The 15,178-nt window shown below is 38.4% G+C and overlaps 1 protein-coding gene across 2 annotated transcripts; it reads left to right on the forward strand.

The window, feature by feature from the left end:
- The first annotated feature begins 549 nt into the window (after positions 1-549).
- On the forward strand, positions 550-15,006 carry LOC141437322 (uncharacterized). Of its 2 annotated transcripts, none has more exons than XM_074100608.1 (5): positions 550-591; positions 1,431-1,513; positions 13,625-13,721; positions 13,989-14,203; positions 14,850-15,006. In XM_074100608.1, the coding sequence occupies exons 1-5, from the start codon at positions 586-588 to the stop codon at positions 14,947-14,949; spliced, it is 501 nt and encodes a 166-aa protein (XP_073956709.1). In that variant the 5' UTR covers positions 550-585; the 3' UTR covers positions 14,950-15,006. The 2 variants fall into 2 exon arrangements, with proteins under 2 accessions (XP_073956709.1, XP_073956708.1); XM_074100607.1 differs by lacking the exon at positions 550-591 and adding an exon at positions 601-979.
- Positions 15,007-15,178: the final 172 nt, after the last annotated feature.

Genomic DNA, 15,178 nt, shown 5'->3' on the forward strand with positions numbered 1-15,178 from the left:
GGTTTATTAATAGGTAAGTGACAGAGAAAGCTTAAAAAACTAAAAGTCACGTAAAACATTAAAAAAGTAAATAATTTTGATTTTAACTTGCGTGTTGTTTGTGGTCAAACTATATTTTGCTACTATTCATATTTTATATGTATAAATTCGTACGTATCTGTAGAAATAGTTACGAAAACTTAGTATTTTAGAATTTATTAACTCCTGCATAGAATCCAACGAAACTGTCACTTTCTTCGAAGGTATCTGTCACAATTTTCAAGTACAAAATAGATAAATACATGATACAAAATGTCATAATAATTTAATACCAATACAGTTTCTCATTTATTCCCTTTTCTGATTTTTGTTGCCATGCTTTGGATTTTGCAAATTAGAGGAATCATTACAAGAGTAGAAACAGATAATGAATGCGACTTTGTAGATTGTGACTCTGAGTGGTATTCATATTGTGATACTGTTTTCCCACTGTCCGCTGCGGCGTTATCGTCGCATGACGTAATGTTCGCGTTTTCGGGCGCGACGGGAGATGTTTACCCGCGCTTTTGGGTTCGGGACCGGGCCCGGCGCCCGCGCAGTGATCTCATGCCGGTACGAACATGTAGACGGGACAAAACTTCTATTGAATTCAAATAAACTCATCATCATCATCAGCCGGAAGACGTCCACTGCTGAACAAAAGCCTCCCCTTTAGAACGCCACAATGAAAGACAACTCGCCACTTGCATCCACCGGTTTCCCGCTACTCTCACGATGTCGCCAGTCCACCTGGTGGAAGGCATGACAACAATTCGTCTTCCGATTCATGGTTGTCACTCGAGGACTTTTCTCCCCCAACGGCTATCTGTTCTTTGGTTATCTGTTCTTGTTCAAATAAATTATTCATCAAGTAAGGGTGGATCACATCCCTCGAAGAACAGATATATCATTGTAATAAGAACCAGAGCACGCGTCATCGTGAATGACTCTACCTATAAAGGTGCCCCCACATGCAGTCGCTCGTCGCTCGATTGCAGCGATAAATCTGGTCACGTGACCCCATTTTAAAGGTGATTTTGAATTTCCCGCGACTCAAAAAAGTAGCGTCAAGTCGCCGCGTCGAGCAGCAGCGACAAGATGGCTTCTTGCAAGATTGATCTTGGTCTTGGAAGCTGATTTCGTAATCTCATTTAGTAGCAGTCGTGCCAGTGGTACAAATAAAATAAATTGGAGTCAATGAAAAAAAAATAACAGTGTTTTTGCGGAAAATTGCTGAACATTTTCAGCTTTATCGCTAAATGTCACGTGACCAGATTTGACACTGGAAACGAGCGTCGAGCGATTTCATGTGGCCGCGGCCTAACTCAGGAGACGTTACCATGGCAACAAACTACACTAAACAGTTGATTGACCCAAATACTTTTTACTTCTAATAAAAATTTTGTTTGCAGAACGAGATTGACGCGGAAGTATCACCCTGCGAGGTGTCGCGGCTGCTGCGGCGGCTGTGCGCCGGCGCCGGTGCCTCTAACGGGTGAGTCAGCATTAGCCCCCGCCTAGACACCCTGGCGACAATTTGAATCAGGCGTTACTTTGCGGAGGTCCATATTTTTTTTCTCACCTCTCCTTCAGAAAAGTAACTTTTCCTCCCTGACGAGAGGGAGCAAAGTGCAACTTTTCTGTTCATGGCTTTTCGAAGTGTTTAATTATAATTGTAAAGCCACGCCATTTTCTATGCTGGTTGTTCTATAATAATATTTAGAATTTATTTTTTCAAGTTTCTTAATGCTCGGTGTGAAAAGTTGTATGAGCGACTCAGGAGCAAATTTATATTCATCTTGGGCGTTAACACTTGAATCCCTCATTACCCATTACTATAACATTACTAACAAAAATAAAACTTTTCAAACATTCAAAATATTAATGAAGACTTTATAGATTAACATACCTAAGTATCTATTTTTTTTTTTTAACGAGGAAGCTCAAAGTCACTCAGAGGGCTATGGAGTGGTCTATGCTCGGGGTTTCTCTGCGGGATAGAATTAGAAATGATGATATCCGCAGTAGAACTAAGGTTACCGACATAGCCCGAAGAATTGCGAAACTGAAGAGGCAGTGGGCGGGGCACATTGCTCGCAGGGCTGATGGCCGATGAGGTCCGCGGACCGGTAGACAAGTTGTCGGTAGGCCTCCAACAAAATGGGGCGACGACCTGATTAAGATCGCGGGATCGCGTTGGATGCGGAAAGCACAAGCCTACATACTACTAGGTTGGACATCCAACAGTGGACGTCTTTCGGCTGACATGATGACGTTTAGCGGCGTTAAGCCTCAAGTACACTAATTCCATTACGTTCTTGCGAACTCATGCCAAGATCTTACCATCGCAAATGCGAACCACACACACAGCTAAAATTTTAGTAGGTATGAGGTACGGTAAAATTTTCGCTTTACGTTATAAATTATAATCTAATATACCGTTGTCCCTCTTTACGAGTACATTAGACGCAATCTTCATCGGCCTTTATAAAGACTTCAATTCATTTATCTTAACTGTTTCACGTGAAATTCTCTCTCTCACTTAACTAATGAGTAATAGAGACGTAAGATTCGACAGCGTTCGAGTCACACCCACGCTTACGCCTTATTGGTCCATCTGAGTAATTAGTTGTGCGATCGTCAGGTGCTAAATTTGGTGGAGCAATAAGGAGATTAGTCACCGACGATGGTTGCCATGACAATATCAGTTATGGTGAAAACATGAACAATTCAGACATGTAAAGACATGTAAGGAAGTAGACAAACGTGACCCGAGCGAGCCCCGTATAGTTGGCAGCGTACTCGGTGCTTAGGTATAGCCTGGAGATGCAGAGATGCGGTAATGGAAATTGTCTGGTGCGTCCAAAAATCTTTCTCGTTATTAAAAAATCTTAAACAATCGTGTATAAGTGTAAACTTCAGTCTACTCGTGACCATGGCCGCTGCAACATGGCCGAAACCGTAAACGTAATTTTTAGTAATATAAAGCACATAGCAGACTGGATTTAAACCAAGACCAGGAACCAAAGCCGTTAAACTTATTTACACAAAAATGGGTCCCAATCCCCGCCTATTGCGTTCTATGGGATGGGATGGCTGTTGAAGCAGAGACAGGTCGAAAATAAAGGAAAATGGCGGAATACATATGCAATTGAGTGGAAGAAACAATGACATAGACTAGTGATGGAAATAAGGAGAGGCCTTCGCCCAGCAGTGAAGAACGTAATAAATTAAATAAATAACCTAACCATAATAATTTAATGTTTAATACAAGCTTTTTTTGCTGACTGTACTTTTTGTTGACTGTACTTGCATTGTCACTCAAACTGCATTTTCATACCAAATTTCAAGTCGATGCTATTAACCGTTGAAGAGTTCCGTCCTGCGAAGACGATCCTGGCTGGACTACCAGGATGTCACTACTAGATTATTGAATTGTCACGCGATTTACATAAGTATTCAAAATTTCAAGTCAATATGACTACAAAAAGTTGGTCAAATTTAACTTGCAAGATTTGATTACAGACAGACAGACAACGGGACAAGTGAAACTATATTATAAAAGCTTGTAAAAAAAATAGTTGTTTCGCTTTTGCGGGGACAGACAAAATTGTGTACTACGTTACTATTTTTATGTGTTTTCATGTTTTTTTTTTGCTTATTTGTGTGTAATTGTGTAAATTTTATTGTATTCGTGTGTCTTCCGTAGTAATGAATAAATGTCTTCTTTCTTTCTATACCCCAGTGTACCTACCTATCGCAGATAAAAAGTTCCAAAATAATCTTTATCAAGAACTATTCATTATTATTTGTGTTTTATAATTTATTCGTGGTATTTATTTCGTAAACCGATGATCGGAACATTTTTATCGAGTTTATCTAAAGAATAATAATCCAGCGATACCATTGCTAAGTATTGGTACATTCCTTTTAAGGACGTGTAGATTACTTTTACATTAATAAAATATTACATTGACACAATTTGAGACCCACTAAAACCTAAACCTATCTGTCATGGTCAAGACTTAACCATTGATGTTTATATTCGTAGGTTTTGTTCTATCTTTCACTTGCTCCATTACCATCAGGGTATGTTGCACTTTTGCTTTTTCATACTTCTCCTTTCTGATCACTCCATTTGTATTTCTCACTTGTGTTGAGTTTTTAATGACATACATTGACGTTGTTTTCACTTATCTTAATATATTAATAATATGAATTTCCGACTGGTTTATTACCAGCCGATATAATGACTCATGTATTTACTTTGCCGTTTAAGGATTTTGTTATAACTTTTCCATGTTATTGTCTTATCCCGTTACTTACGGACCCATACATCATTGTACTCTTGTAGATTTAGATAACACATGAAAGTTATCAATGACTTTGATTCCTAGAAAGAGTTGCGTGAATTATGTCTGTACCTACGCCATATCTACATAACCGTAAAAGGAACTGATAGACTTTCAATTATTGCAATAATATCATTTCTGACATGTTTCAGGTAAATGTGTTATAATTTAGCATTCAGAATTTATTTGACTTTTTAGTTCAGAAGGATATTTATTCATCTTAATTTTTTTTAAATCACAATCGAACTTCACACAGCGTTATTTCCCCGCTTGCGCCTGTGTTCTCTGATCGGTACAGTCTGACTGTTTTCAAATCTAGAGTAAATGGACATTTATTATGCAAGCGTCCTCCATCTTAGTCCACATTTCGCTTACCATTAAGCCTTTTTGTATTTTATTTTTTATTTCAACTCCAAATTTTGTTACTTTTACGGTCATCCCGTAAAATCCACATCGAAAATACAAACTGAAACATAGATGCAAAGAAAAACCAGAAAAATAGACCAGCGCTGGGAATCGGGCCCAAGTCCTCAGCATTCCGTGCTGCGTGCTATACCGGTATACCACCACTGGACAGGAGTACAGACACGATTTTTTTCCTATGCACCACATAATCTCAGCTACTTTATAATTGAACAAAAAACTTTGAATCTAACTTCATTGCGTTTAAATTTTTAGTGTTTCTAATTTCTTTTCAATATTTCTAATGTTTCGTCCCATACCACTGGTCTGGTTTTGACGACCAGATGGCCTAGTGGTTAGAGAACCTGACTACGAATCTTGAGGTCCCGGGTTCGATTCCCGTGTCGGGTTTACTATGTATTTAAGTATGTATCTATCTATATAATTACTCGTATATTTATCCGTTGTTTAGTACCCATAACACAAGCTTTGCTATAAGTTTACTTTGGGACTAGGTTAATTGGTGTTAATTGTCCCGTTATATTTATACCATCTAACCATTTTGGTCTCTTTTGAGCGCAGTGCACTACTTCTTTTTGAAACAGTAGCATCTTTTGGTATACGTTCACCAAAGTGGCTATAATTATGGAGTCTCATCAGAGACTAATTAGCTGAAGATTCTGAGGATTAGCAATTTTAATATGATAACGTTCCACGGCGTTCAATGTTGACGTATGGGACAGTGCAAACCTGATGACGACCACCTAACTGTAGGTAAATAAGTCAAGTGCCCATTAGCTTGCTAAATTAGGGCAGCATAAAAATGAACCTAGGCCACGCGTGCGTTTAGGTCATACTAACTTATTGATGCACCGACTCTTGTTGCCAATATACTATTTATGCATATTGATTGCCTACGTGCCCGCACTAAATTGATTGACAAATTATGCGCTATTGCTTTAACTTTATCGCAATAAAGATGACTGTATAGATGTGGAAAATTTGTCATAATTTTGCAGATATGTAAAAATTGTTTAATAATAGGTACATTATTTGACCAGGGCTGGAATAAGGAAATTGCTGGTTCAGTATTGGTTTTAATTTAACGCACGAGCTTGCGAGTCCGTGTAATCATACGTGCTTTTGTCAAAAATTTCAAATGAAACATCAAACAACTGAAAATGAAATTGATATAAATTGTGAAGAATTCACGAAACAACCCACTGCCATTTTTAATCAATGTCATCTGCAAAAGTGAAATTTTCAACAATAATAATATCTTGGTGTTTGTGCACTAAAGACGGGACAATAAAGAAGGGATTTGTAAGCAACTTTGCTAGATAATTTAACTATATTAATAGAAGATGACTTAAAATCCGAGTCATGTACATATGTAACCTTTGACATTTAAGTACACAGATACTGTGACTGTTGTGATGGAGTGTATGCGTCAGGCAAAACATTTTGTTGTTCCAGGAAAAATACTAATCAATTGTATATCAATCATTGGACCGCTGAATTATTTTGAAATACATATGTTTAGTAGGTACCTACCTGCACATTTAATTTTACTTAATTCTAAAGAAGTAAACTACCTATAATAGTTTTGTGTTGTTTGTCGTGTTCTGTAAAGCTTGTTAAAAGCTTTTTTATTTCGCATATAGGCGTATTCTTGTCACAAAATTACTAAGACGTGTAAGTTTGACATTGTTGTCGTGTCGGACGAATTGTCGTAAAAAGCTGAAACTGGCGTTATAAGATAATCGTCCCAATGCATTTTAGATTGAGACGGCCTTGCTCTTTATACTGTTGATGTCATTCTTTCGGTTCCGTCGTTCCTTGGTTTTATTACTGCTACGGTGATCAGATTTTTTCAAATGCTGTGCTTTGTTATGTCATTTCTGATCGGCAACTCAGAAAAAGAGCGGAATATTTACATTTAAATGCAAAACTTTATCGTAGTCTTTTTTTTATTGAGATCAACTACCTTCGCTTGTATGCCTAAGCTATAATTCTTCGCGTACCTCAATTCTTCCTCGTAGATCCATCACTATATAATGCGAATAAATTGTGGCAATCAACTTCGTAGAACATTATCCTCTTTATCCACAAAAATGAAAACATATTAGCTATACCAACCTTTCAGAACTCGTAACAAATCATAAAATACATCAAAAGCCTTCGTTGATAAACAGTGGTGTGACACGGCATGATGCCGATTCTCTCGACCTTGGCCTTGCTAAATAAGGAACAGGGGAGATGTTTACCAGAGACAAGCCTTCCGTGGGGTGGCACGCCTGGCACCAATACGGTAGTAAACTGCATATTCGTTTAATATAAGTTTTTCAGTATTAGATCGATTGGCTGATGGAATACTAAACGTTAAATGAGACGGGAGAAGGCTCTCGTGTTTAAAATATATTTATTTCTGAAATCTTACATTGAGTTACTCTAATTTCATTCACACTTAGAAGTATTAGGCACACAAACTGATGGACATTGGTAGCGTAAGGTTTGGGACTGGCGACCGCGTACCGAAAGGCGAAATGTTAGGTTGGCCTGCAACGGACAGATGGTAAAGATTGCCAGAAACTATTGGCTGCAGCAGTACAAATCTTCATCATGGAAACGTTGAGAGAAAGCCTATGCCCAACATTGGAAGACTTGAAGCTGATAACATCAAAAAAATGATGATGTCTATCGTTAACTCCCGACGCAAAAATAGGGGTGTTATAAATTTGACGCGTATGTCTGTTTATCTGTGGCATCATAGCTCTCAAACGTATGGACCGACTTCGATACGGTTTTTTTCATACGAAAACTAGTGTCCTTGCAGTGGTTTATAGCTTTGTTTTGTTAGAATCAGTTTAGCCATTTTTGAGATATTTAACTTTGAAATGTCAATGCCGTGAATTTTTCAACTTTTTCTTAGTTGGTTAGGTTAATAATAATAATAATAAAATCATTTCAATCAATCATACGGAATTACATTTGAAAATTACCACGAGCTTTGCGGTGAAGGAAAACATCGTGAGGAAACCTGCACAAACCAGCGAAGCAATTCAATGGTGCGTGTGAAGTTCCCAATCCGCACTGGGCCCGCGTGGGAACTATGGCCCAAGCCCTCTTGTTATGAGAGGAGGCCTGTGCCCAGCAGTGGGACGTATATAGGCTGGGATGGATGGAAAATCATTTATTGCCACAGAAAACAAGACACGATTCATCATTATCTATTTGTTTTGGACGATAGTTACTTTATTGACCGATAGGTGTCGCTGTACTTAAAAATAACCTAGATAACGTTTGACTGACTGTAAAACCATAAGATTGTTGAATGATTGAGGATTAAACGGATTGGCATAGCAACGGTGTTTGATGTAAACAAAGTGGTCCATACGAGCGGATAGGAAACAGTGACAGTGACAGTGAGTAGGAAGTGAAGTGTAGACAGTGTAGTGCAAAGAGGTAAGTACAGTGAAGTGAAGTGTCAGTGAAACGAACTTAGCGGAAAAATCGTAGCTGTCAAAGACTTGCAAAATTTCAGAATCTTATTCTATGGACTTAGTAAATTCAGCGCGCAAAATTTAAAAAGACTTGTAAAATTTTCAAAATTCTTTCTATGGACTTAGAAAAATCGAAGTGGTATTTGTATGGTTTATTCTATGGACTTAGACAAATTTGAATAATTTTAGGACTTGTAATTTTTTGGATTTTTATTCTATGGACTTGTAAATTTTTTCATAATTAACGTGTTTATAAAAGAGGGCATCAAGATGTCAAAAGAACTTTTGGGACTAATAGCGGAACAAGAACAGGCGATGGGGATTATCCAAAAAATGCAAATAAATTTTAAGAACACAGGAAAAGCGAGATTGACAAGAGGATATGTCAAAGCGAGAAAAGAAACTTTAGAGGAATATTGGAAGAATTTTGTGGAGACAAATCGAGAAATAATAAAAACTGTAAATAAAGAAGACATGGAACATCATTCATATTTCATCAACGATTATTATTCGACATACGAAGAAATTTACATTGATTTAAAAGCGGAGATGACAGACATGTTAGAAGACACTTCACAAATTTCAAACCAAATGAATCAGAGCCAACATCAGAGTAAGAGCGAAGAAATTAAACTACCGAAAATAACCATTCCACAATTCACCGGCAACTATCAAGATTGGACGTCATTTCATGATTTATTCATATCACTCATCAACAATAATATCACTTTAGGAAATGTTCAGAAACTGCATTATCTGAAGAGTTGTCTGTCAGGTGAACCAGAGCATCTACTGAAACATTTACCGGTCACTGATAGTAACTACAACTTAGCATGGAGTATGTTAAAAGGCAGATATGACAACAAACGCATCATTGTTAATTCGATCTTGAGCAGATTAATCAACCAGAGAAAAATAAACACAGGAACTGCCAAGTCGATTCGAGAGTTGCTAGATACCACCATAGAATGCCTGAACAAACTGAAAGCAGAAGGAGTCAACACTGAATCATGGGATACCATCATCATTCATCTTATAGTTTCCAAACTTGACACCGAAACTCATAAAGCGTGGGAAGAAGAAGTGAGCGACATGAACATTAACGAGTTACCATCAATGTCCAAGTTTTCAAAATTCCTAGAAAAACGATTTCGAGTTTTAGAGATGATACAACCAATTCAGAGTACAAACCAAAACGCTAAAACGAACGTCCAGAGTGAGCATTATCATGAAATCGAATTTACATCATTATTTGTAGACACAGAGATCCATAAGTGCGCATATTGCAAGCTGAACCATCGCATATTTCAATGCAGAGAATTTCAACAACTTATACTTGAGGAGAAGATAGATGTTGTACAGAACAAGAGACTGTGCTTCAACTGTCTTATACCTGGCCACCCAGCAAGGTATTGTAAAAATAAATCATCCTGTCACACCTGTGGAAAAAGACACCATACACTGTTGCATAGAGGTTACACATACAGCCATTCCCATGAGAGAGAAAAACTTAAGAGAACAAGAGAGATAGAACATGAGAAACAAATCAGAGAAGCAAAACATGATAGACAAAACAGAGAAACAAAACATGAGAAACAAAACAGAGAGATAAAACAACAGAAACAGAGCAGAGAGATAAACCAAGAGATTGATAACAATGAAAAATACCAACCAGAAACAAAAAACGAGCAAGTAGGAAGAGAGATAAATAATCACGAAGAGAAAGGAGTAGATGAGTTACATGATAAAACAATGACAAAGTATAAAGAAAACTACAAAAAGAAGATAGAGATGAAGCACAACAGAAGAATAGAAAATCAGAAACAATCAACACCAAATTTTAATTCGGGAGAATTCAGAGTACAAAAATGGAGTTTCAATAGCGAAAAGTTCAGGATACAGCCAAAAAAAAGGCAAAAATTACAAAATGCACAAACAGAAAGGCATTCAGTACGTCAGATTTAAAAGAGAGAGTAATAATCTGAGATAAGAGCAAAATGATTTGATTTGATTTGAATCTCAAAAGAAGAACCAATAAATATTTGATGAAATTAACTCCGGAAAACCTGAAAGAAACAAAAGTTAAATTAGAGTAAACCAAACGAAACGAGAATAAAGAGAAACTTACCTTAACCGAGGGATAAGTACCTGCATAGAGAAACCTAAATAGAACCAAAAATAACTTATCTTTCCTAAACCTAGCGTAGACAATGAAATCCTGAAATCACGTCGTGTTTATACAAGAAAACTAAAGACAAAGATGTATTCAAAATTTAGAAGAAAAAGCAATAGAATGATTTGACTATGATACAAAGAACAAACAAAAAAATACAGTCCACTTAAAGAAGAATAGAGCTATATGAAAAAAAAATATGTGCTTTATCAGTCAGTAACATGTTTGGACAGTTTTGGAGTTAACATAAAGTACAGTCGTCACAAATTTACAGTAAAATGACCTTCAGTCATTTTAGGCGGGAGTATGTTTTGGACGATAGTTACTTTATTGACCGATAGGTGTCGCTGTACTTAAAAATAACCTAGATAACGTTTGACTGACTGTAAAACCATAAGATTGCTGAATGATTGAGGATTAAACGGATTGGCATAGCAACGGTGTTTGATGTAAACACTATTACTTGGCGTCTTTTAAATTATTTCACATACCGAATCACGGAAGTAACGGGACGTATTGTTATTTTACTTGTTAATAAAGTATTAGTACCTGATAACAGTAACAAACCTTTTAATCAACATTATATCTAATGCCTATTTCCTGTTCCAAAAACCTACTCTTACTAATGTTACTCTCACTAAGCATAGTTGCTGGAAAAATCATACGAATAGCATTAAGCACATTGCGGCATATGATCGAACACTTATAAGTTAACTGGCTTCCCAAGCCTGCAATGGATGGTTACTTGATATTTTCTTTCATGACTTTTGTAAGGTAACGGTGTGTCAACGCTGTATCGATTCGGTGACATCAGCCCACACACATTATCTAGCTAACTATTAACTACACAAACAAACCTATCATGAATTACGTGAAGGGAATTGAAAACAAGATATTGGTAATGTTATATATTATTATAATAGGTTCAGTTAGTTAAAGTGCGATAGTTTATGTAATGTAAATGATCTGAAACACCTTCAACATCTTGTTTGTTGTTGGTGATAGTTCTGAGTATGTTGATTTATTTGAAAACGATAGATAAGTGTTTTTGCATGATTATGGTGACGATTTCCTTCAGGGTGATGACGAAGGTGGCTTGCAAAATTAAACTTCGTTTTAAATTTTTATTTGCAGGGCCGACATTACAATTTGTAAGAATTTCAGAGGAAATTTACGGTTCTTTTGCATGAAATTATGCAAGAGCAATAAGAAAAGCCAGAAAAATGTTTTTTTTTTATGTCTGTCTGTATATGTCAGTGACCAATATGAAATGACTCCATGACACTGCGTATATTTTGCTTAAGAGCTGGGCTCTGTCGACACTGGATTATCATAGATACCTACCTACAAATATGTATGTACGTACACTCGGTGCACGAGTCCGACGCGCGTTTGGCCGGTTTTTGGTAATTACTTAATTATTTTGTAATAACTTTTTCAAGTTATTTTACTTTTAAGGTGGCAACGATCATATTCAAATATCACCATTTGAAGTTCCACTTTTTTACATTAGAAACTTTTACATTATGTTTATCGCTTTTTATATGGTTTGTCTAGACTGTTGACATTAGGGGTCGAACCGTGGTCACACCCTCTTGGTACGCTGCCAACTTTAGGCTATCAGATTAGTTAGTACAGTCAGAGTAGTTAGTACTCATGGGCAGTGGTGTTCATTTCGCATCAGATGACCCGCTTGCTCGTTTGCCTCCCTCTAAAAAAAAAAACAATCTGTGAACTGCCTAGCAAGCATCATGCTGTCCCTTCACCTTAGATAAGGTGTTACTGTTACTGCCACCATCAATAAATCATTCTGCCCATCATCATTATCATCATCCTCGTCCTCACAAAGGGAACCCTGTATTTATCCAGTCTACAACTTTTACTTCAATGTTCCCACGGGATTAGAATAAAATCTCGAAATCTTAACCGCTTACTTTAGAAACGTGAAATCTGCAGGGCTACTACGAAACTCGAAATTCGAAGTTCGTGTCGTGCGGTCCCTCTCGCTCTCGTATTAAATAGTATAAGAGTCAGAGGGACTGCACGACACGAACTTCGAGTTTCGAGTTTCGTAGTAGCCCTGCTGGTGCGGGTATTTTTGCGCAACTTTGATGACACCCATGATCTAATACTTAACAATTCCTTTAGGAATTGTTGCAGAATCTCTGAATTTCAATATGGGCTTTTTTAAGTCATGAGCCACCATGGAACCTTTTCAAAGGAAAAATCATTATTATTTTCCTTGTTAATTACTTAATGCGATGTCACTATGACGTTTTCTGTGAAATGGTTCCATGGTGGCTCATGAATTAAAGCTCTTTACTGTACCTAAAGGCTGGTGCTTAGTAAAAGTGAACGGGGTGTGGAACTTCGTAATTACATTAGCTAAAGTCCAAACCTCTAGACACAAACATTTGAATTAATTATCAAGTTTAAATTGTTATTTATGTTATGAGCTTAAGTCCACACTGCTAATTAGTTACTTTGCTGATTAAACCAACAAGCTCCTACAAGTGACGTTAATAATGTTTTAATTGGTTAGCTGCGAATTAGTTTCTCCTATTTTGTTGACATCTTGCCTTAATGGCTCAAGATAAAATGGCTAACGTAGGTCCAATAATATTATTACCCGACTTTTTTTTTATTCGACTGGATGGAAAACGAGCAAGTGGATCTCCTGATGGTAAGAGATCACCACCGCCCTTAAACATCTGCAATACCAGGGTTATTGCAGATGCGTTGCCAACCTAGAGGCTTAAGATGGGATACCTCAGGTGCCAGTAATTTCACCGGCTGTCTTACTCTCCACGCCGAAACAAGCAAGCAAGCACTGCTGGTTCACGGCAGGATTAGCGAGCATGATGGTGGTAGCAATCCGGGTTGACCTTGCACAAGGTTCAAGGTTCCTGCTGCTTAAGGAGGGTTATTTTTTCGCAACGTATGTACTCGTATGTTTGTTTATTTCTTTGGTCCTCTTTGCAGCGCTTAACGTATAGGTACGGTATCATTAGATGCGTCACAAGTGCCGGTAAGACATATGGTATTATATTTCAATATGGCGACCGCAAACAAATATGGCGGGAGAATTAAAAAAATACTTTGTATATGGGTATCGAACGATGATAGTGTCGTGACTGCAGTAAACTGAGATTAAAATGTTCCTCGTTTGCCCACAGGGGTAAGAACGAACGGGTGTCGGGTGCCAAGAATGCCCAGCTGCTGTGCATCAACGGCGGCAGTCCTCGCCAGCCCAGCACACCGCAACTGTTACGTGTAAGAATATTGTAGAATACTTCCAGAAGGATTTCATATCAAACAGGATAATCACAAGTGTAGTTCGATTGACATGCCAAAGTCTCCCGGGGTCACTCATAAGTTTGTCTTTTATTAAGGGTTGCAAATTCACCTAAAATGTCGCATGGCTCATCTCTTAAGCATGCTAGTAACTAGTTACAAACGTCATACTCAGCAAGTTCTTGACGAAGTAGATCTAAGCCTGAAAGTTGACTGGAATCTCAAACAATCTCATCCTATCTCCAGATTCTAGAAGAGACCATCCAAAAGAAGATCCCTAAGCCCCAGTACACCCCGAAACCCAAGGTCAAGGACATAGACCGTTACCGCCTAACCTTCAACGTGACGGCCAAGGCGGCTGAGTCCATGTTCCAGTACAGGACGAAGTTCGTGCAGCATATGCTGTCCAGTCCCATGTATGCTAACAGCGCTGTGGGGAAACCCTGGGAAATGATTGGCAGGTAAAAAAAAATTGCAGAGGTTTAACCAATGGCATCGCATCTTTGTGCCGCTCTTTTACGCGTCTGCGGTCTCATTGGTCGAAGTTCCTTCTCTTATGCCACGCTGCTGTGACGGCCACTAGCGTCATTCGAGCGTTGTCGTCGTGCCAGCGTCCGCGCAGCGTCGACGCGACGCCCAAGCTCTGGCCGGCTGCCAAACGACGGGCTTAGGCTGCTGCTCCATTGAGATGGAGACGAGTGGAGCGGAGAGGAGACGCGTAGGGATCGACCAATCATATTAGTTTAATCCACATCTCGTCTCCGCCTCATTATCATCAGACTTGTAGGGGTTGGTCGATCCCTACATGTCTCCTCTCAGCTCCGCTCGTCTCCGCTTCAGTGGAGCAGCAGCCTTACGCAGCGGACGCTGGTAGAGTCACCTGCATTAATATCTCCCACAGCGGAGCGTGCAAAAATATCTGACACGTCCTACCTAGAAATAGTCGTATCAGATATGTATGCAAGTTTCGTTGTGTCAGATATTAGTGCTGATGACTGTACAACGACGGCGCTTGAAAGACGCTAGTGTGGGGGGTCTTTAAGAGAAAGTAAATGGCAATGTCGGGAGTTTTTAAACTTTTCTAACACGCGGACGAATTGTTCACAGTGTGTCGGAACAAATTATAGACGAGATGCTGGTGGCTTGCGCGAAAGAGATGCAGCTACAGGACTTTATTGAAGAATTATACAAGAGCGAGACACAGTGATATAGTTTTTTATACGTGCTTTAGTAAAATTGTTAATAAAAATGTTTGGCTTTTATCCGTGTTTTTTTGTTTGGAAGTTACGAGCGTGTTTTCTATACACATCAGTCGCGGCAAACTCGTTGCGTGATCGCTTTCATACAAAATAGGCTCGCTATCGCTACACGCAAGTGTGATAGAGGCCTTACTTATAGGAAATGGCGGCGTGCAGTCGGGAAAAATCTATTATGGA

This window comes from Choristoneura fumiferana, chromosome 17, assembly GCF_025370935.1.
Source record: "Choristoneura fumiferana chromosome 17, NRCan_CFum_1, whole genome shotgun sequence".
Classification (NCBI taxonomy): domain Eukaryota; kingdom Metazoa; phylum Arthropoda; class Insecta; order Lepidoptera; family Tortricidae; genus Choristoneura; species Choristoneura fumiferana.

What these genes read in the sequence shown, in the direction of transcription:
- LOC141437322 (XM_074100607.1), top strand. An exon ending in GGCGCCGGTGCCTCTAACGG is followed by an intron (nt 1,514 to 13,624) that starts GTGAGTCAGCAT and finishes GTTTGCCCACAG; the next exon opens with GGGTAAGAACGAACGGGTGT. An exon ending in CCCTGGGAAATGATTGGCAG is followed by an intron (nt 14,204 to 14,849) that starts GTAAAAAAAAAT and finishes AATTGTTCACAG; the next exon opens with TGTGTCGGAACAAATTATAG.